Genomic DNA, 21752 nt, shown 5'->3' with positions numbered 1-21752 from the left:
AGCATTTTCAAATATCCAGCAGGTGCTCAGTCCCAAGCATGCTGGATTTATGAGGTTATACAGTAATACTTTCCAATAACATAGAACCTTTCAAAGAATTGATATAAAAATCGCGGTTCGTTTCTTTGGAGGCTCACGAATAATAATTCTTCAGGCACACATTGTTAGTAACACAAAGGATATATTTGCAAATAGGGTCAGAGTGAAGACAAAAGACCACATTCTGCCCCCGAGGAAAACTCTCAGCTGGGTTTTATCCCTTCCCTCCTGGGCGTGTGTGCAGAAGCGGGAACTCCTTACAACTCATTTCCGGTTCATACAAACATACATGAAATGACGTCACGTCATCCGTTGCATGTGCATTATAATTAACTACTTAAGTATGCGGGGCGGATAGGCATATATGCATTAGCTAATTACGCATGCTTAGAAAGCTCTCCAGGTTACCAAAAGTTAAAACCCCTCTCTTTCCCAAGGACACAGCCAATTAAATCACAGCCTTTGTAGTTTACAAGAGTAGAGGCAGAGGAGTTTGAAGGTATGTGTGATTTAGTGTTACAAAGAGGTAGTAAATTAGCGAGATGTCCTTGGTGGTGTTTCTGCTTATCAGGTACGAGATACAAACTGTGCAGTTCTAACAACACTCTATTCACTATACATTTTTAATAATATTTCTAACAGAATCATGGAACAAACTTTAATTTATATGCCTTAAAATAGTAACAGGACAATATCAAGATAAGTTGCACTTCATTCAAAACCAAAACTTTTGTTACTGCTATTCTAACAGGAGCTTAGAATAATAAAGTTTAAAAACACTGGAGTTGGCTTTTCTTTCTTGGCTTGGACAACGAGTGTCCATATCGGTTGTTAATAGTCTGCATCTGGTTACCCTGTGTTAACAGGCATCTGTAATTATTAGGCTGCAAATAATACAGGGAGAGGTTGGTAGTCTAAAAATAGTTTTCAGTGAATATTTTGGTTATTGCTGATGTTCATTCAGTTCTGCTAAATTTTGTTTTAGAGCTTACATGGAACTGACACTGCCCTTTTTAAGTTGTGCTGTACCCTCTGAGCTAAGGCAAGGGTTTGATTCATTTTCATTGATATGGGAATAGAGTTATTTGCTTAGTTACACTGTTAGTTGCAGAAACTGTATCCAGAACTTCTGGCTCCCACAATAAAATCTAACTTCTGAGTTATCCATATACCCTCCTCTTCTCCTTCCTAAAAACCCCTACTGCCCGAGGCCAGCTCTTAGGCATTTCTTGTTTCTTTTATATGCCATGGTACCCATACAGCAGCTTACGACCTCCCTTCCAGTTCCCAGTACCTGTTCTTTTGGTAATCTAAAAATGATCCATCCATTTAACTTTAAAGTAGAATGACTCTAAATATGCAGCATCTTCAGGGAAGTTTCAGAAGTCTTTGGGAGAATTCAGTTCTCTGGCCATTGCTTTGATAATAGAAGGGGTTTCCAAAAAGTGGGAAGCCCAAGTCCAGTGGCCTTTGCATAGGCCATGGACCTGAGAGAGATATTTTTGCTTGAATAGTAAGGGAAACACCCTTTTTAAAGGGAGGCTAAGGAAATAGCAACCAAAACCAGTCATGTTGTTTTGTTTCAGTTGGTGACTATTTTCTCATTAAAGGTTACAGATTTAAGGCTGACATGTGTCTGTTACAAAAGTACTAAAATCCTGTGGTGAAGGAAACTGGTTTTCAGTGTAGACTGAGCTGGCTGCAGTTTCCCTTAAAGCAGGAGTAACAGCGTAAGGCTGGTCTGTGGGCCTTCAGGGCTGCCTCTGAGGCTGAAAATGCAGCAGTGGAGAAAGGGGTGCTAATGTTAATTGCTGTGTTTCATAGCACTGTGGCAGCTGCTGCTCACCTTGTTATGAAGCTCCCCACCAGCCAGATCCAAGTATCATCTGGCCTGCATGGCTGTCTGGAGGTGGGAAATTTGGTGGCAAGATGAGTGGTGGTTGCACCTGTGGGAACTATGGGAATTTACATTTGGCACCACCTGTCCCACTGCCATATTTCTGGCCCCATGAGCTAGATTACACTATTCCGTGGGCCATATCTTTAACAGCATTTAAACTTGTCACTTTTGTCTAGTTCAGCATTTAGATTGGATGGTCTTAGCTGCTTTTAGTAGCGGGTGTGGTACAATACACTCTGAACTTGACTTTTTAAATTTAGCTGTTGCTCCTGCTTGCAGTACTTGTGATGCAGTTATTATACAGGCTGTTTTCACCATGATGGGTAAAACTCCCATTGAGTGGAGTGGGGCAGGGCTCCATCCCAAATCTGTGTTGTACACAATGGGCTTTTGTATGTTTTTGTTCAGTTTACTACACACTTATTTGCACAACTTAGGAGAAGCATACCAAGTATGTAATTCCTGTTTTTTTCCAGATGTTATGATTTGAACAGTGGCATCCTGGTTCCCTTCATTGCAACTATCATGCCCCTATTACCATTGCTTGAGAATGGGAACTTTTGGAATTAAAGGCATGTTGAAGAATATTGCCAATCAAAGGCAGCCCCAGAACTCCATCTCCTTGAACACCAGACCACAAAAGCTTAAAAAGAAACTAACTCTGCCTGCATTGGTCTTGATTTCCTTTTGCATCATCCTTGGTTTGTGATTATTCTTGCATCCACTATTTAAACAACAGGGTTTCTGAGGACAGGCCAACAGACTTTCTGTGAAGATAAAAGGCCCAGTGAACAGCAGGTCAGGTTTTGGCAACTTGGTGGGGGATTTGACAGCACAGCCTTGGTCTGGGAACGTTTCCTCACATGCTGTATACGTGAAGGGACTCTGTCCTTTCTCGCTAAGGAAATGGTTATATGCTTATCTTTACCATGCCAAGCAGCACTATGCCAAAACAAGCCATGCTGCTGTGTACACATTACAGCCAAAGCTAGAAGTAGAGTAGTTGCCTCTGTATGGTGCTGTGGCTTTATGTACACCAGTGTTCCCTTCTCTTCTGCCCTCACCACTGTTTATCTGGCAGATAAATCCTTCAGGATGGTGTTTTCAACTCCAGTGGGAGGATAGTCCCAGAGGAGGTGGGATAGTGTGTTGGAAGGTGTTAATTAGTGCCATCAACCAACTTGTTTCATCTGTGCAGAGCAGCTTGACTCTGTAGTTGCATGGAATGGATGGCAAGGGCTTCAGGTATCTGATTTTTCTGCCTTTTGGTTTCCTGACTTTTTCTTTTCCTCCTTTTAGACTAATAGGGCTCTGGTTATTTGTGCCTAGAGTGTTCTCTGAAACTTTGGGATTGAACAGATGTGGCATTCAGATGTTAGTGGGTTCCTGATAAAGAAATGCTAAAAAATTGGTTTCATGGCCCCCACCCCCAGCCCAGCCAATAAATAATACAAGATAATGATGCCTTTTCCCACTTAATTAACTAACAGTGGTTAAGCAGCCATATGTTTCATGCCAGTGGGAATTGATTTGTTCTTCTCCCTCCCCCCACCCATTTACTCCTGTCATCTTTCTGAACCAGGCTTTCCATTCCACTAGACTGTCTCTTGTTTCCCTCGTATTCTTTCTCTCTGCGTTCCCAGCCACGTGACCCTGCATTGTATTAGCAGCAGCAGAGTGAACGGAGTACTGAGGATGCTTAGTGCTTTTCTTGTTCAAGGCGCTGTGACAACAAACTAATTCTCCATACCTCTCCTGTAAGTTGTAGAAGTATTATCATGCTTTTATGGCGAGAAAACAAAGATGAAGGTCACATAGTGAGTCAGGTGCAACTAGAATTAAAATCCAGGACCTGCTGGACAGTATATGCAAGTATAGTAGACAAGGCCCTACATTTTTGAGCTGAAGAGTCAGCACTTTACATCAACAATTGACAGTGCATCTGCTCTGGAGCTGCAGAGGAGGCAGAGCATAGCAGAGAGTAAAAAGAGGGGGTGCAGTAAAGACTGTGTGGATGACTGATGTCAAGTCTTTGTTGAGAGAGGAAGACTTTAACTGCTAAAAGAGGTTGAGCAGGAATCCTGAGTCTGACATGATATATTTTCTCTTAGTCATTAGCTGAAAGTTTATGATCTATGGCTTCCAGGGAAACTAGTCATTTTACTTTCTGATCCATTGAACAGCAAAATTCCTTGCTTTATGCTACTGACCTTAACAGCTGGCAAAATATAGGGAAGGTGCATGTAATCTACAGGTGAAGAAATCAAACTTGTTGATAAATGATTTTATTATGTTATGTTTAAAAAAATTAAGCATTAAAAACCAAACTACTAAACCAGTCCTTGAGCCCCTACTTTTCTGCCTATGTTAGGGCGGGGAGGGGTAGTATAAACCAGTGTTTCTCAACCTGTGGTTCACAACTCAAAAGTGTTTAAAAAAAAAAAAAAAGTGTTCCTGGAAAAATAGTGGAAAATTGCAAGAATATGTGAAAGGGTCACAAACAAACTTAAAAAATGGATTCTCCTTTAAAGGATAAAACTGTAGGAAACAGTTTCTTCTCTTGCAGGCCAGCAGAGTTCAAGCCTGCAAGAGGCTGCTTGGGAGCCCCCCATACCCCACACATTCTTTCGCCCCCCACCTGCTCCACACACCCACCCCCTACCCCGAATAGGGGGGCAGGGGACAGTGGGTTGGGAGTGAGGGCCACTGGGTTGGGACCGGCCATTGATGTTTACAAATGGGTCCTGATACAAAAAGGGTTGAGAACTACTGATATAAACTACTTCATTCTGATGACAAATCTCAGTCCATGCTGCGAGGACCACATCTAGGGCATTCATTATTACTATATCTTGACTATTCCTGAAACTACCAGGAAGAGTTGGTATTTGGGTAGCAACTTTCTTGTCACGATAGGGACCATTAATGCTAGGGACAGAAAATGCTAGTCTGCTTTCAGAAATTCAACAGATAACTTCTTGTTGTTATTGGCTTGGTTATCTTTTAGGTTAGACTTCCAAAAATATCAGTTTTTTAATTATTAAAGAAACCCCAAATTTATCTTCTGATTCTGGCCCCTTAAGCATAATGTGAGGCCATGTTTTCATGTTTTTCTCTGCAACCATGAAGACTAGGACTCTTATGAAGATTAGGAATCTCCTGACCCCTGACTGTTTAACAGTGTCAATTATTTTGAACTGGCAAATTGTACTACAGTACTGATTTAGGTTGCATTTCAGTCAGTAACCTTGAGGTGAATGGCTCTGCTTGTAATCCAATCTGAGCACTCCCTTCATCTCTTCTATCATTCAGTGCAGCAGCTAGAAGTTTTCCAAAATACATGGAGATTAAATGTCCAACTGAATATATTTTGCACTAGGTGATATAGTGTTCAGTGTGCATGTGAACTGGAACTTTTTAGTAAGCATAGTGTTGGAGTTGGATAATGTTAGTCAAATGCATTTAAACTGTCTTTACAGTCTCACAATTAGTAGTGGGGAGGAGTCTGGCTGGCTGGCCACAAAGAGGTTTGCTTCCATGGATCTTTGTTTATTGCAGCAGCAAATAAGTGTAGAAAAGTTTGATTTTTGTTTTTAATTTTGATAAATGTAAAATTTAAATTTGAGGGTGCCAGTTAATTATGGCTTATGTTGTGTGCCTGCTTTTGAGCCTGTGTATATAATGTATCTGGGATGCAGTAGTTAATTATCAATAGGGAAATTGAATTTTTGTAATTAATTGTAGTTTTAACCTGTCCTGTCAGTTGTGATGGATTTGCCATTAATTTCTACTTTTTCCCCCCCCTTTTTTTGCCAACGTTAAGTGGCTAAAAGCCAAGGTAAGAAGAGTTATTTCTCATTTGACCCAGAGTGCCTCACTGTATTTGATAGTAGAGGCTGCAAAACCATTAAAACTGAAAACTAGTGCTCTCCTATACCGCTCTGCTTTTCATAGGTTTTTTAGATTTAAATATGCTGTATTTCAGTTCAGATTTGCAGCGATTAGCTAAGGTGTGTTAATATATCAGTGATATATTGACACTTGCATTTATATCTAGTTACATTAATTTCTCTAACATGTGTTAGTGCTTTGCTCTGATTCAGTAGATGCCTTGATCCTATTCACTTACATTTTTTATAGGAGGTTTCCCAGACAATCTGCATGACTGCTAGTCAAATTGCTGAGCAAAACTGGATGAGGAATATTGGTCGAAGCCAGACAAGATTGTACAGTTAGCCTAAATTTTTATTTAAAACAATCACACTTGAATTGGCACAATCATGGCTGCAACCTTCTTTCAAAGAAAAGAAGGAAACAGAATTTTGCATGTGAATCAATTGTTACCTGTCCGTTACTTAAGTTTCAGATGCGCCTCCATTTTAAAATAATAGCAAAGACAATGTAACGCTAAAATTTTAATCCTTGTTTTTAATAATGCTATTATCATGTGCAGCTAAAAGAACTTGCTGTTTTACAGCTGTCTGGGAATCCTCATTTCATATTCTTACAACAAAATAACTGTTAATAGTAGAGCTGTATCGGTAAAATAAAATAAAATAATGTTTCCCCTCATTTTAGCATGGAAGTAACCAGCCTGCAAGAACTGGCACCTTGTCAAGAACAAATCCGCCTACACAAAAACCACCGAGTCCTCCTATGTCAGGCCGGGGAACTCTGGGGTAAGAATGAGGCTGGTAATCCTGCCTGTATATTTGAGGAAATTTTAAGTTGTGCAGATATTAATGTTTCTTAGTTTGGTGAGTGAATGCAGAGTCCAGTAACTCCATCCTGTCAGGCACATTACTTTTTTAGTACAACTGTACTGTTGTTTTTTTTTCCAAACACTTTTTTTTTTAATGGCTTTTCTTTTAGGAAACATTTTGTCATGGACTTAACAATAGGTTGAATTTATTGTTTTATTTCTGAAGGCAGTTAACCACTAATATTTGGAATACAGAAGGACTCTAAGAAGGCTTTTCGTATTTTTAAAGTCCAAAGCGGGAGATTTCAGGGTTAAGGTTCTTTGTTGTTGTATCTTGATAGCACAGAGGTGTGAAAATGCATGTTCTGCCTTTATTCTGTGCTGAAGTATTTAAGCAAAATTGGGTTGCATGAGGGTGTATTCTCATTTATGCACCCACTGGAATAGAAATTGTAATGCTTTAAATGTTTTACTGACATCATCTTTCAAGATGCTAAAATCTGGTGATCTTGAGACATCAGCAAATTATTACAGCTTATCCTGACATAGTGTTTCTTGGGTAATATGCCATTTGGCCTATTGTGTATGGTCTTTTGAGTGATATCTGAAGAGAAGTCGCTGTAACAGAGGTCCTCCTCTACCACAACTCTGAATCCTCCCCCCACCCTCTGGACTCTGGGCATAGAGTGGGTGGAAACCTAGTCGTGGTGGGCTGGTGTGGGTGTATCAGTGACAGATGTTTTGGTTGACTGAGTTGATGTGCTGAATAATGTGTGAAGTGACAAGGCAGCTATTGGGATGGGGACCTGGAGAGCCAGGTAAGAAAAATAGGCAAGTCACAGCCCTCTAAAACAGAGTTTTGCAGTGTTCTGGGGAGCACTGAGTCTTTGTCAGTATTGAAGTATTTAATGCATTCTTTTTTAAGGCAAATTATTGCTATGTGCATGTGCTGCCTCATGCTTTGTGAAAGTTCTCATTCCCTGCTCTTGGGTAATGTGCTTTGCCCCAGTTATCTACCTGATCATCATTGGTGGCCCACCACAGAGAGCTGCTTTTTAGCAGTGAGGGGAATTGTTTGGGATCCTTTTGGGAAACAGTATCCTTTTCATTGAGTGGAATCCTTGGAAATGTAATACCCCAGGAGAGAGAGAGAGAGAGAGAAAAGTCCACTCATCAGGGGATGGCAGAAAGGATAAACAACACGATCTGCAGGTGGCATAAGATCCCTGTATAATCTTTCCTGTGACCAGGGTGGGGGTATAGAAAAGCACCTAGTCTGGCGAAGAGGGCACCTAGTCTGACTACGTGGATTCTACAGGAAGCATCTCAGGGGAATGCAGCAAGTGTGGTGAGCTGAGTGAATAGGCATTGTCTAAATCTTGAATCTGAATCTAGAGGGGAGAGAGGACTTTTATTTCCTTGCCAGGGGGTGCTGACAACAAACACACTGGAGAGAAGAGGAATAGCTGAACTCTGGAAAAGGAACCAAACCCTAGTGTCTGGAGAGGGCTGGCAAAGAACTGTCTGGAGCCTGGAGAGAGCATGTGTTTAACTAGGAGGTTTCCCAAACAATCTAGGATTTAGTCCTTCGAAAGGGAACGTTTTTTGAGTTAGCTGCAGAACTGAGTAAACCCCGAGAAATCAGAGACACACAGCAGGAGTAGCTACATCCTCCCTTTGCAGAAATCTGCAGAGAAGAGTTAAGACTTGGACTCCAGTTCTTATTCCCAGTCTCTCGAAGCTAGGACAATAATGATAGGGTTTTTAATGTTCTTTACTTTGGTTATTTCTAGTAGAAGCATGTACAAAACGTCCTTGTTTATCATTTTTCTTTGCAGTAGCAGTCATATTTCTGGCTTGGTCTAACTGGAACATAGGCCTTTTCATTTTCTCGTGATTTAATCATTTTGGCACAACAAAAATAATAGTAGTCACAGTCTTAAAACTTTTTGTAGCTATGTGTGTGCATAAACAAACTAATCACAAATATCATAATTCATACACATAATTGTGATATGCCTGGTTTTTTTTCTTAGAAATGGTTTAGTTAATGTTACTGTTCTGAGAAGTGCTTTTCTATAATATCTATTGAAATCAAACTTGTTTGCTAGGATACCACAAAATGATGCAACTAAACTTTATGGCTAAGGACAGAAATTACACACAAACTTGTGACAGTGATTGGAAACTCGTTCAAATCTATAACATACAAGAAATTCAGTGCACATAAACCACTTTCAAAGTGGCCAAAACCAGTTTAAGATAAACCTGGATGAATGTAGTATCAGACTTAACTGATTTAAGTTAAATCAGTTTATTGAACTTCTGTCTCAGATCCCCTCCAGATTCAAGTTAACACATAGTCCCCCAGCACCCCAGGATGCTTTGTACCTCCCCCACAGTTGGCAGGCTAGCACGGAGGTGTGCTCTAGCATCCCCCAGCTTCTGCCCTGGGCCACTGTAGGCATGTTACTACATTTCCAGAATCAAAACTGAATGTCTGTTCATTTGCTTCTCAGTTCAGTTTACGCAGCTTGGACTAACCTGCAGAGATTGAATTGATTTAACCTTGAGCTTTTTGGACTGTCTATACTTAGCCATCAGCTGATAACAGAACAAAACACACTTTTTTTGTGATGGCTTTGCTCTTTTTCTTTGTTTGCTTTTCACTTCACTAAATTCATTGTCTTGCTGTGGTTGTCTGGCTATTAGGGAGTGGATTTTTATATTTATTTATTTATTTACTTACTTACTTTTACTATGCTGTAGAGTTGTTCATAGAGGTGCACCAATATATCAGTCACATATTGGATTGGCACTAATAACAGGTAAACTAACATTATTGGCCGTTGGCTTTTTTTGGTCAATAGTGTCACCAATACATGCTGTGTGCAACTGCAGCATGCATATGGCCAGAAATGCAGCCTGGTAGTTTGGACAGCAGCCTCCTGCTGGTAAGTCTTTGGGAGAGAAGGGGTGTGGAGAAGGGGAAGGGCTGTGGGAGGGGCAGATTGAGGCCCCCATGGTGAGGGAGGGAAGGAGGGAGTGGGGCTTGGGTAGGTGCTACCAGGCCAGGGTGGTTAACGTGACCTCGAGGTTGGGATTGGGATGGAGCCACAGGCGGCTCATTCAGGGGTTTGGGGTACGGGGGGTGGCTCCCCACTGTTGTACGTGCCCCCTGGGGAGGCATAGGGGGCACATGCCCCCCTGGATTTGTGCGTGGGGCAAGGGCGGGTTGCCCGCTGTGGGCTAAGGGTCAGAGGCTGCGCCTGTAGTCTGAATGTCTATTTTCAATATTTCAAGTAACATGCTAGCCTCTTCCTGGTGGGGGAGTTGGGCCAGGGCTGCACTTGGGGCATGCAGGGGCAGGCCAGGCTCAGCTGCATGGAGCTCTCAGTGGTGGCACTGGGAGGGGTGGATATGGGGGGGCTACAGGGAATTTTGGAGTAGCTATAGCCCCTCAAATCTGCGCCCCCCAGCACCACCCCTGCTTCCAAGGGAAAGGCAGGGCTTCTGAGGGAAAGGCAGCAGAGCAGAGTGCCCCAGGTAGGTCAGAGCTGGGGGAGGCATGGGGTGGGGGGCTATAGCTATCTCAAAATTCCCCATAGCCACCCCTCCTAGTACTGCAGCACACCCTGCACATCTGAGCCCAGCCCCTCACTGGGAAAAGGCTAGCACAGCCCCTGAACCTGAACATGCAGCAGGCAGCCCACTCTTGCCCTGCACACAGGGGGATATGTGTCCCCCATACCTTCCTCAGGGGTGCGCACAGTGGTAGAGAGCTGCCCCCTCCTTTCCTGCACCCTCTGGAAGAGCCACTCGTGGCTCCATCCTGCTGTTGGCCTCAAGGTCCCATTCTGTGCCCTGGCTGGGCAGCCCCTGCCCCCTCCCTCCCTCACCCTGGGGGCTTTGATTTACTCCCCTCATGCTCCTTCCCTCCCCCACACCCCTTCTCCCCCCCACCCACACACACACACTCACACACACAGACTTTGCCAGGAGGCTGCTCTCCAAACTCCGAGGTTGCATTCCTGTAAATCAGCTATTGGATCAGTCAATCTTTATCAGTGCACCTCTAGTTTTTCAGCAAAAATAATGCAAGCTTATGGCAGTGTGGCTTACTAGATAGAACATTAGACCTTGGAACTTGGGAGACCTGTTGTCTACATCTAGTTTGGCTGGCAATCTGACAGGTGGCTTTAAGCAAGTCATTTAATTTCTTGGTGCTTCAGTTTGTGTGATGGTGATAGCTATGTTTCCCTCCCACGTAAAAGATTTATTATATGAAGAACACTATATACAAATGAGGTGCTTCTGTTTAACTGGCAATTTAATAAGATATTGTGCAAATAGTTAAAAATGTTTTGTCATGCCTTCTGGGTTTCTTTCTTTGTGTGCAGCCTCATACCTGATTTCTGGTCAAGAATATGGTTACCCTTTTTGTTTGGGGTATCTTTCAGATGGTTACATTTTGAGTGGAGGTATATTTGAGGAAGTGTTTTAACAGTCCCTTGATTATAACATTGTTGGCAGGCACAATTGTAAGGTTGTGTACATGCTGGAGTTTACACAACTGTTAACCTCTGGAGTATTTTGTAACCATAAATTCGGGTATATTTTTAATTTGTGTGTTTTAAAGGTATGTATAACTTAGTCTTGCAGTACCAAATCACTTTCAAGATATTTTTCTATGGTTTTATTTAATATACTCAACATTAAAATGTTATTTAACTTTTGAAATGAGACTAAATTTAACTTTAAACATACCTCTGTAAATATGCAACACTAGTATGTTGAGAACAGAACACGTGTTTTACTTTATGCTTGTAGAGGTATATTTTTTATGGTAATGTGGGTCACTGTACAGTGATTGTTTATGAAGGTTTAGGAAAACAAATGGCTTGATTACTTTTAATCAAAGGACTTATCCATTCTACCTCTTGACCCTTTATCTTTCTCTTTCCCATCCCCTTTTTCTTTGACCAGACGAAATACTCCTTACAAAACCCTGGAGCCAGTCAAGCCTCCAACCGTTCCTAATGATTATATGACCAGTCCTGCCAGACTTGGAAGTCAGCACAGTCCAGGAAGAACAGCTTCCTTGAACCAGAGACCAAGAACCCACAGGTAGAGTATGCTGCTGCTGATTCTGTACCCATTTTTGGTCTGGTTCATTGGGGTGGTAGAAGAGCTTTATACTTGGATCCTTCAGAGGTTGGGAACATATGCCACATAAGACAGATGTAATTTTTAAAATACCTTGCTGTCCAGATTTGGTACCTCCTGAATGTATTGACTCTAGAATGTGTTTCAGTTTTTCAAATGTATACAGAAGGCAGGGTTGATTTTCACCATTATAGACTAAGTAAATCAGATATACAGGTTTTCCTTGCTTTTTGCTGTATATGTGTTCCTGGAAAACAGTGCATAACTCAAATTTGCATAAGGGGAACCCACTTTATAATATAACAAATAGGGATATATTCCAAGACCTTGACTGTACTGACCCCCAGACCCATTTCTACCACTTTTACAAGATGATTTTGGTACTCACCAACAGCAGACAGTACACGCAAGCACAGGGTGGTGGTGAATGTCACTATAATGGTGATGGCAACTACAGAAACATGCATCACAGACAACAAGCGTGAAGCACAGCTCCACAGAGGAGACTCTATTTTGCACATCACTCCCACAATGCACCACACAAAGCAGCTGACTGAGGACTTCCATCACACCAATCATAAAAGGGTGGATTTACCTCACATATAACAATTTTTTGGTATAAAAAGGGTCATTGCATAAGAGTAAATTTGCACATACAGAACCCACATAAAGCGAGGGAAATGTGTATCGCATAAACATAAAGGAGCACAAGCTCCCTTAATCAGATGCTTTGAAAGGACCTGCACAGGGCAGTGTATAAAGTGGATTTAACGTGGGCACTATCAATACCCTCCTAGAGCAATGGCAGAGAAGTAACTGATTGATTTTTATGTTCAGAGAAAGGGGAACATGCCCTATACTATAGAGGAATGCAGATAGTTTTATTGTCCTTGGAATAGCTAAAGAAAGGATTGGTGTTTAGTTATTTAAACAATATGATGTTTTAAAAAGCATAATAATAGTTCTGGGATTTAGAGAGTCCTTTTGGACCTTGGAAAAACAATTGTTCTATGTATGAGACAACTTGCTGTCAGCTATGAAACGCCTCAAAATAAAATCATTTCTAAATCAGTATGCAGTGAAGACCTTTTAAATCTTAGCCAGCTACTGTGGAGTCTCCATTCTTGTCTCACAAGATCTTTTACGTAGACTGCAGCTAGAAATTCAGCTGCAACCATGGTGACAAGATCAAGGTCTTCAGCAGTCAGAACACTAATTTTGGAGGAATTATCTTGGCTCCCAGTTCAGATCACCACGTTTCTTTTTATAGCAGTGTTATTTTCTTAAGACATATTTGAATGATTTGTACCTGACTCTTCAGCAGCATTGATGTATGGTTGCACAGAAATGGTAAATAAAGTGGATTGAGTGCTGCTATATTTTAATTAGCATGAATCTGTGGAAATGGCTTTTAAGTTATAGGGCATTTGGTTGTTTAATTCTCTCCTCTCCTCTGAATCTCAATAGATTCAGGCCTTGGATGATGGCATATTTATTGAATTTTGTCCTTGGATTCATATTCAGTTCCCTGCTTTCCGTTTAGTTGGAATGGCCTTTAAGAGGCTTAGATGAAAAATATTGTATGATTTCTTCAAATTACATTAGGTATAAATACTTGGCCTTTAATTGTGATATTACTTTAGCGTTGTTCTTAAACATGATTGAAAAGTGAATAGCACACAATAGCAACACTGAAAATATTGTAGATTGCTGGATCTAAGGAAAAGAGAAGGAGAGGAGGACATGGTTTATACCAGAACTTATGTTTTGCCTTTATTGTTGATCTTTCTTGTAGTAAAACTGCTAATGACTCTAAACTTGGACTCACATATTCATTTAGTAAAAGGAAGACATTTTAAGCCTGTAGCCCACATTCCAGGAATTGCAGATAGTTTGTGCTTGACCCATTTAACACCCCATTTCTCATCTTTAATTTGGAGCACCTGGCAGTGTTAATGTATTCATATTAAGACTCGGTTGTCTAGATCTTAAATGGGTGCTTACATTTTTAGTTAACACAATATTTAAGTAAAACATGACTATGGAAAAGTGTAACAGCTTAGCTAATTGCATCTACCACTGCTAGAATTTAATGGATTCTGAGTTGATTATCTGAGTAGGGACTGCAAATACAGTCAATTTACAGGGCTTTTATTCTTTTAAACGATGTTTAAAATTGAGCCAGTTTTTTAATCTGTCAGTGTTTAGGTACATCTTTGTGGACAACTATGATGACGCTTGTGTATGTGTTTTTTATTTAAGTGGTAGTAGTGGCGGAAGTGGTAGCCGAGAGAATAGCGGAAGCAGCAGTATTGGCATTCCCATTGCCGTGCCTACACCTTCACCACCAACTATTGGCCCAGGTATGAGATTCTTTTTATATTACCTCATAGGTTACTGTGGCTCATTTGGATGTTTCCAAATGGACCCTTTTGTCTGTTCAATGGCTTTGAAATCGTGCTGAAACAAATAGAACCCTAGTTACAGAGTTTGTCCCATGAAAGCCTATCACGAGAAATCTGAAGTCTTAATCTCTTGGGGAAAAATATTCCCAAAATAATTAATCATTTAAAATGGTTAAAACACTTAGGTAAGCTCTTTGTTTTATAGAGTGTTAATGCTAACTGATTCCAAAGAATTAAAGGATTTTTCCCTTGTTGAGAGGTACCAGATTAAATCAGTTCTTTTACAATGCTTATGGATAAGTTGTCATTTGTAATTGCCCCAAAAAGAAAAAGAAGTATTGCATGCATTTCATTCAATAGATCTTTTGAAATAGCCTGATAGTTTTATTATTATTGTGTGCGCTAAAAATGTAATCAAAAGAACAGTTATTTTGTTTTAACACCTAAAAAAGATGGGACGACAACCTAGGAATAAACAAAACACCAATTATATCGTTCACTAATGTGATTTTTAAACACAAAAATAAATCAAAGTGTGAGAACTGTCATTGCTCAGTACCCTAAAAATTGCATAGGAACTGGCAGTAGGACCTTAGGTATCAAGAGCACAACTCTACAGTTTGATTAGAAGTGCAGAACCATAGAGTTAAAGGGAGGAGAGGGCCCCTAGGCCACCCCTCTGCGTAAATGCAGCTTTCGATGTTTCTAAACTACTCTAGATACATGCTGTTCAGTGAGAGACTTGTCTTAGGTTTGAGAAAGTACAGTACTTGGTTGTTAGTCAATATAGCAGGATAGAGGAAAGTCATGATTGCAGGCTTAGTAAATGTTTATTCTGTAAACACTGTCTTGGATGAGGAAGTGATAGTCCAAACTAAAAATACAGACTAAAAGATGGTGGTGGTCAAACTTGACGTTTTCACGCTCAAGTGGAAATTTGCCATTGGAATCCTTTGTAAACAAAGGAGCAGATCACACATGTTCCCTTTTTTTTACAAAAATTTAAGGCCTACTTTAGGTTCCTGATCCTGCAGTGGGGTCCATGTAACATGGAGTTCTCTTTTCTGTGGTTTTGCTTTAAGAAAGTCAAAGGATTCCATAAAGAAGTAAAAGCTTGTGAGTATGTGACTTACCGTAGGGCCAGGGCTCAAATTTTGTATCAGGCACTGGAGAGTTTCTGATTTCTTGTTTGTTAAACATGCAGCTCTTTATTCCTAGCCTAACTGGCAATATAAACTATTTTATTAGCACACGTTTCTGTTCCTCCTCCTCCTGGAGCCCCGCCAGCACCACCACTGCCACCACCACCTCTCCCGATGGGCAGTATGATAGGTGAGACTTAGTCAGCCTGAAGTGATTGTGGTTATTTAGCATAATCAATAATAAATTCCTCCGAATGGATACACAGAAGCTGTCTGCCTCCTTGTTAATGGGGTGTACATGGTTTTGGTACAAAGATCCACTAATCTCAACTAATACCTCTGGTGAAAGCCTCTGAAGGTACATGCATATGGAAAAAGTGTAATGCATTAGTTACTTAGAACCCTAATATTCCCAGTGAAGCTGATCTGATCTGCAGCGATATGAATTTGGTCTGTGTGCAGGTCTTCTCCTTGCTTTCCTGACTTTGAAAAAACAAGACAGTAATGATGTACATTAATGTAAAGCAATAATTAATATGGGAGGGAGGATATATACTGGGATTTCTCTTGTGGACCAGTATGAATGAAAATAGAAGGAAGAGCAGAAGTGTCTAGTCTACTGATTTGGATACAATTCAGTAATGCTGTGTGGAGATATGAAACTGGGAGACTTCAGGAATTTCAGATTGGTCTCTTCAAGCTGTACAAGAAGTGCTCCAGAGCACAGGGCAGTTGTCAGAAGTCATTTTCTTGCCATGAAACAGACTTTGGAGGCTTTGACTTGTATAATCCTTGAGCATTTTCTCTTACCTGAAGTGTTAAATCATGTTCAAATAATATTTAATTAGTCTGTAAATTTCTGAATGCATTCTTGCATATATATATGAATCAACATATGTATGCACACAGTGATTTTTCTGCAAAATGTTACTATGCTTGAAAGCTAGAAGGAACCTGTGCATTGACAAGTAAGAGTTAAACTTGAGGTTCATTGGTTTGCATGGAGTGAAATTCTTTAGCCTCTGTGACACAGAAAAATGAAACAACAAAAAGGAAAGAAAGACTGAGCAGTTATTCTTTTGTTTCAGATTAATAACAAATTGTACATCAACTGTGTGATTGGTAAAAATTGCTGCTGACACATTTTGTATGTGTACGTTGATTCAAATTTGTTAATGCAGGTTCCCTGTATGAAAGCACAGTTAACAAATGGTAGAAATAGTACATATGAATAATGTCCAAAAATCATAACCTGGTGCTTGTGTGAACCATGACTAAACATGTTTCTGCAGTGGTGAGTGTTTCCTTCTTTTTGTTAAAGAACATCTTTTTATAGGTTTTTCCATTTAAAAGATTGCATTCTGAAACAATCTTGCCTCCAGAACTTTTGCTTTCAACAGGATATGTAACCTTTTCACGGTGTTTACCTGTCTTTTTCTTTAATGAAAGGTATTGCAGCTTTGCTAATTTATGTAACTTATCTGTGTAGTGATCAACATTTCAGAAGGAAACATTTTAGTAGCTTTTTATATCATAGATAAATAGTTTATGTGGCTGGTATCATAATATTGTAGAACTGGGTGTTTTCTGTCTCTTGTTGATCACCTCCTACTGGCCTTACCCTGCTGGAGTCCTGGTTTCAGGTATTTGTCACATTCTGGGGCTTTTTTCTGTGTTCTGCTTTCTGTCCAGTGTAATACGTGGCTTAAGTCTTCTCGTTGGTTCCTTTTGGCTAATGCTTTTTCAGCTGCTCCTGGTTCGGCTCCTGGTTCCCAGTATGGCACAATGACCAGGCAAATTTCGCGACACAACTCTACCACTTCCTCAGCATCTTCTGGTGGATACAGACGGAATCCCTCTGTGACTGTCCCATTTTCTGCTCAACCTCATGTTAATGGCGGGCCTCTTTATTCTCAAAACTCAAGTAAGCTTCTGTGCTTTGCAGTCATGGACTGTTTTGAGCTAAATGACTTGCTTGTGCAGGTAAACAGCCAGAATCAAACATTTGTTTGCATTTATCTCTGTTTCCTTAGAAAAGATGTAGAAAGGTGTGCTCTGTCTCAGTTTAAATTGTATGTTGAACATTTGCCCTTTCCCCACCCTGGGAAATTGTCCAGCAACGAATATAAAGGGCAAGATTAGGATTGCCCTGTAATTAAAAGCAAACATTTAGAAATATTTTCTAGGCTGTTTATGCACACAAAAGGGCTCCACAATTGAAAAATGTTTTAATGCAAAAAAATCCAATGGTTCAATCTCTCCATGGGATTAATGGCGGTATAGAGCTCTTATCTAAAATGGAACCATTGATACTTCAAGTAAATGCTATAAATTCTTTGATTTGTGATGGGAAGCAAAAAAGCTATTAATTACTACTGTGTAAGTCTTATGATCTGGTAAATAGATGCTGAGACAATTTAGAAAACAAGCCCTTTTCATAGCATTACCAAGATAATGCTTTCTCCTTCATTTCTTTCACAGTAAACCACAATGCTAAGAGGTTTCTCCAACACTCATGTTCCCATTCATTCACTTGAGGTGGTACACCTCTTGGTCTTACATAGTTAAACTCTTGCAGTTAAGAACTGTTTAGGTATAGAAACAAATGGTTGTGACAGTCCTAAGTAGTTTTAAATACAATACTGTTATCTAACCAACTTTCATGTTAATGTTTAAATCAAAAAAATGAGACTGGCATGGGGATTGGTGGAAAAACCTGCTGATATTGATAACCTGTGTGTGCACAGTAGAGTTACTTATCTTGCACAGTTGGGATTGGGTTGAGGGCAGTGAGCCTCAGTTTTTATAAGTCCTCCCAGTCTGTGGTCCCAACTGCTAAGCTCCCTTCCAGAGCCTTATTGATGAGTGGATGGTGTGTAAACACTTCTCCCTCATTTTCCTGCCTTTGTCCACTTTTTCCCTCCTTACAAGAAACTCCTCCCCAAATTCCTTAATTGACCATGTGTTCCTCCTCAGTCCTTCATCCCAAGCCTGCCTCACTCCTCCGTACTCTTTACTTGCAAGTAGGCTGAGAGTTGGGCCAGTTTTAGAGAGCAGCATCTTGTCTGCTCAGGAGGGTAACAGAGCCAGTCCTTAGCAGCAGGAGGCTGCAAAGCAAGACCTTCTCTTTGCCAACTTTACTGTTTGACTGGTGGGAATACTACTGTTCCTAATCAGCCTTGGGGTAGCAGACACCCAGACAACTTACTGTGGGATAAAGGTAGATGGATCTTTATTGCATATAAACTGCTCTGCAGCAGCTGGTGATTGGTGTGTTCTTAACCTGCATGCGGTTTATCCCACAGCAGAAGAAAGATAAGTTACCACAGAGTAAGAGCATGCACGTGGGTAGTTTCTGCAGAGCACTTGATATGCAATATATTCCCAAGGTGAATTGTTTATAATCCTGTACCCTGAATCGATCCTTCTGTCCCTTTTCAGCCCTCACCTGGAGCAAACAATATTGTAGGCTACAGTTTGCAGTGGGAACCCATTCCCCAGGATCTTTCCTTTTCTTCAGCCCTCTAAATTATAACCATGTACACACATAGATTAAAAACACCTGTATGCTTTTGTTTTGGATGGATTTTAAACCATGTTAAATGCATATTCCATTACAGTATCATCACCCTTAAGGGAATTTGAGTTTTGTTACTCCTGGTTTAGTTTTAAAAATATATCGATTTAATATAAAAATATTTGAAAAACATTGATGGAGAACTTCCCACTGATCATCTAAAATTATTTCAGTAAGAAATAATTTCTCTCTGTACACAAGACAAGTGGAATAGTTAACTACTTTAGAGAGTTAGCCATAGTGGCCTGAAGTTAGGCAGATGGCAGGGCAGGGTGGTGCCCTGTAGAGTAGATTAATGTTAATCTTTGTGTCTCTGTCCTTCACGCACATGATATCCCATTAGTTTCCTCCATGTTTAATCCCCAGAGTAACTCCCTGTTAAGAAAGAACAACTGTTTATTTTCTGATAGTGGTAATTATTTGGGTAAACTACCCTCTATGTCAGAAGTGGCTCAACTGCCTCAGCTGTTACTCAGTTGGTTTGTTAAAACCTCTTGAAAAAAGAAAATTTCAGTGCAATTTGTGTTCAAATGTAGGTATTATCCCTTATTTTGGGTTGTCTGTAGTGTTTTTAGAAGCACCATTTTTAAAGGTCTTAAAGGCCTTTGAACTAGAAAGTAATTTAATCTGTTCCTGGAACTAGTGATTTTTAAGATCCCTACCTTGACAATAAATCTGGTTCGTTGTTTCCTTAGCATTATATTGTCATGCTAACAAAGAGCTAGATTTTTTAGAAATGTTTTCTTCAGTTTTTGTGGAAAAATGTGTTGGATTTCCCCCCCCCCCTTTCTTGCTGATTCTTTTTTAAATTATATGGAGAAAATAGTTGAGGTGTTTTTATTTTATGAACTAAATGCTGTATTTATTTGTCAAATATTAATATTGGTTATGGTGGTTTTCTTTTTTTTCTTTTTAACTATTGTTTAGTTAGAAATGAAGAACCTCTTTCAAATTTGCTTCCAAATTTGTTCTGCTAGATCCACACATTATAGGAATCATTGTTAGGTGAAGGAGGATTTTAAACTAACTTCAACTGAAATTAGTTGGTTTGTTTTGGTCCTCAAAGATGTACAGTATTTGGTATCCTTGAGGGTTGTCTTTCTGAGTTCAGGACTTAAATATTAATAGGACTGAGTTATGCTTTTCCCTTTTCAATAAAAGCGTGAGGACCTCAGTAAGGAGAGCTTGCATTGAAGCTGCTCCTGCTCTTACGTGCCTGTTCTGTAGAGAGAAGACTTCAGTTTAATGGCTGTGAGTCCTGTGTATTAATGAGCATCAGTGGTATATCCACATTTATAAATCCTTTGTTCAATAAAAGGGGTACAGTTCAGAGGACATGTGCTTGTCAGTCCCAGTAATTGGCTGGGAGGTATGTGTATGTGTGCAAGCCAGTTGCACCCCATTGGACTGTCAGCCTTTCAAGTTGGTAGGTGGTCTTTTCCTTACAGAAGACTGAACTCTTGAAGAAACCCTTTTTTTGCTAGAAACAAGTTCATAAGCTATTGTATGCCCAGATCCAGATCCCTCTTAAAACCAGATAATTCAGTAGGTCTGCAGTAACAGTAAATAGTCAGCATGCTCCCCATCTAACAGATAAAGTAAGTAGCCATTGGTCATTTCAGTACAATAATGAATTTATAATGGCTTTTCAGGATTGCCTGTTTTATAACTAGCATTGAAACAAAGCACACATATGCTGTTCATAAGGCTCTTGGTATTATGTAGCAACAAGAGGCCAATATTTGATGAAACCTTGTATGTTTCGTGCATTTTACTCCTTTTAAACAATGATAAAAAAATTAAGAACAGGAAAATTGTGTGGTCTGTAGGTGCCACCACAATATAAATAATACATTTTAAACAAGATAATTCTTTAATAAACATATCTTCTGAACTGCAACACATTTAGACCAGGCACTGCCTTTTATTCAGCTAAGCCAGGGGTGGGCAAAATGCAGCCCGGGGGCCGGATGTGGCCCACCAGGCCATTCTATCCGGCCCGCGGGGCTCTTAAAAAAATTTTGAAAATTAATATTTATCTGCCCTGGGGTGTCTGACATGCGGCCCACGATGGCTTGCCAAAGCTCGGTAAGCAGCCCTCTGCCCAAAATAATTGCCTGCCCCTGAGCTAGGTGGATGATTTTCTTTCTTAAATCCTCAATTGCCTAAACATTAATTCAGCTGTAGCTTTGTTGGGAAAAGCTTGAAAAAGGTTCTTGTGTGTGTGTGTGTTTTGGTGTTTCAATACTGTTTTGTGGTCCTTGTTTACTGACGGCTGCTTTTATTTGTTTTTCCTTTTTTTCCTTGATCTATTTGACTTCCCCAATATGGTGTGTGTTGCTACCAGTTTCTATTGCTCCACCCCCTCCCCCTATGCCTCAGTTGACTCCACAGATACCTCTCACAGGCTTCGTGGCCAGGGTGCAGGAAAACAGTAAGTTTGGACAAGCTGAGCTGACAAAGAGTAGAGCCTATTTTCTTCTAGCATGCATGGCTGGCGAGTCAGACTTTTGTTTCCTCTTCCAGAAGCTAATACCACCTTGCATTTCTAGTACCAATCTGCTATTGGAGCTGAAGGGCATGCTCCTTCAATTTTTTTGTAACATCTGCATGATTATTACTGACCCTATTTAAGTTTGGAACTGCACATTTATGATTAGAAAGAAAATGTGAAATAGGGCATCTTTTCAGAGCTGGGTAGAGAAATATATTTTAATTGTGGGGAGCTGGGGGAAAATATAGTGTTCAGTCTTCCTGCCTGAGGCTTTATCACTAGAGATAGTTGCTTAGTTTGGATTAGAAAAGATTATGTAGTATGCTG

At 40.2% G+C, this 21752-nt stretch overlaps 1 protein-coding gene across 8 annotated transcripts in view; it reads left to right on the top strand.

The window, feature by feature from the left end:
* ABI1 (abl interactor 1) overlaps positions 1 to 21752 on the top strand; it is a 115683-nt gene that overhangs the window by 83096 nt on the left and 10835 nt on the right. For 2 of the 8 annotated variants that reach the window (XM_090047398.1, XM_090047392.1), the window contains 6 exons: positions 6518 to 6618; positions 11628 to 11768; positions 14070 to 14170; positions 15461 to 15544; positions 17102 to 17278; positions 21279 to 21365. In XM_090047398.1, coding sequence (XP_089903524.1) covers positions 6518 to 6618; positions 11628 to 11768; positions 14070 to 14170; positions 15461 to 15544; positions 17102 to 17278; positions 21279 to 21365 — 691 coding nt within the window. Of the gene's footprint in view, positions 1 to 5762; positions 5778 to 6517; positions 6619 to 11627; positions 11769 to 14069; positions 14171 to 15460; positions 15545 to 17101; positions 17279 to 21278; positions 21366 to 21752 lie in introns of all 8 variants that reach the window. The other 6 variants (XM_090047391.1, XM_090047394.1, XM_090047393.1 and 3 more) reach the window with 6 other exon arrangements.

This window comes from Crocodylus siamensis, chromosome 5 (genome assembly GCF_052110815.1).
Source record: "Crocodylus siamensis isolate JL-2025a chromosome 5, ASM5211081v1, whole genome shotgun sequence".
In the NCBI taxonomy this organism is placed as follows: Eukaryota; Metazoa; Chordata; order Crocodylia; family Crocodylidae; genus Crocodylus; species Crocodylus siamensis.
Note: the sequence above shows the minus strand (reverse complement) of the source record. Positions and strands in the feature narration are given on the sequence as shown.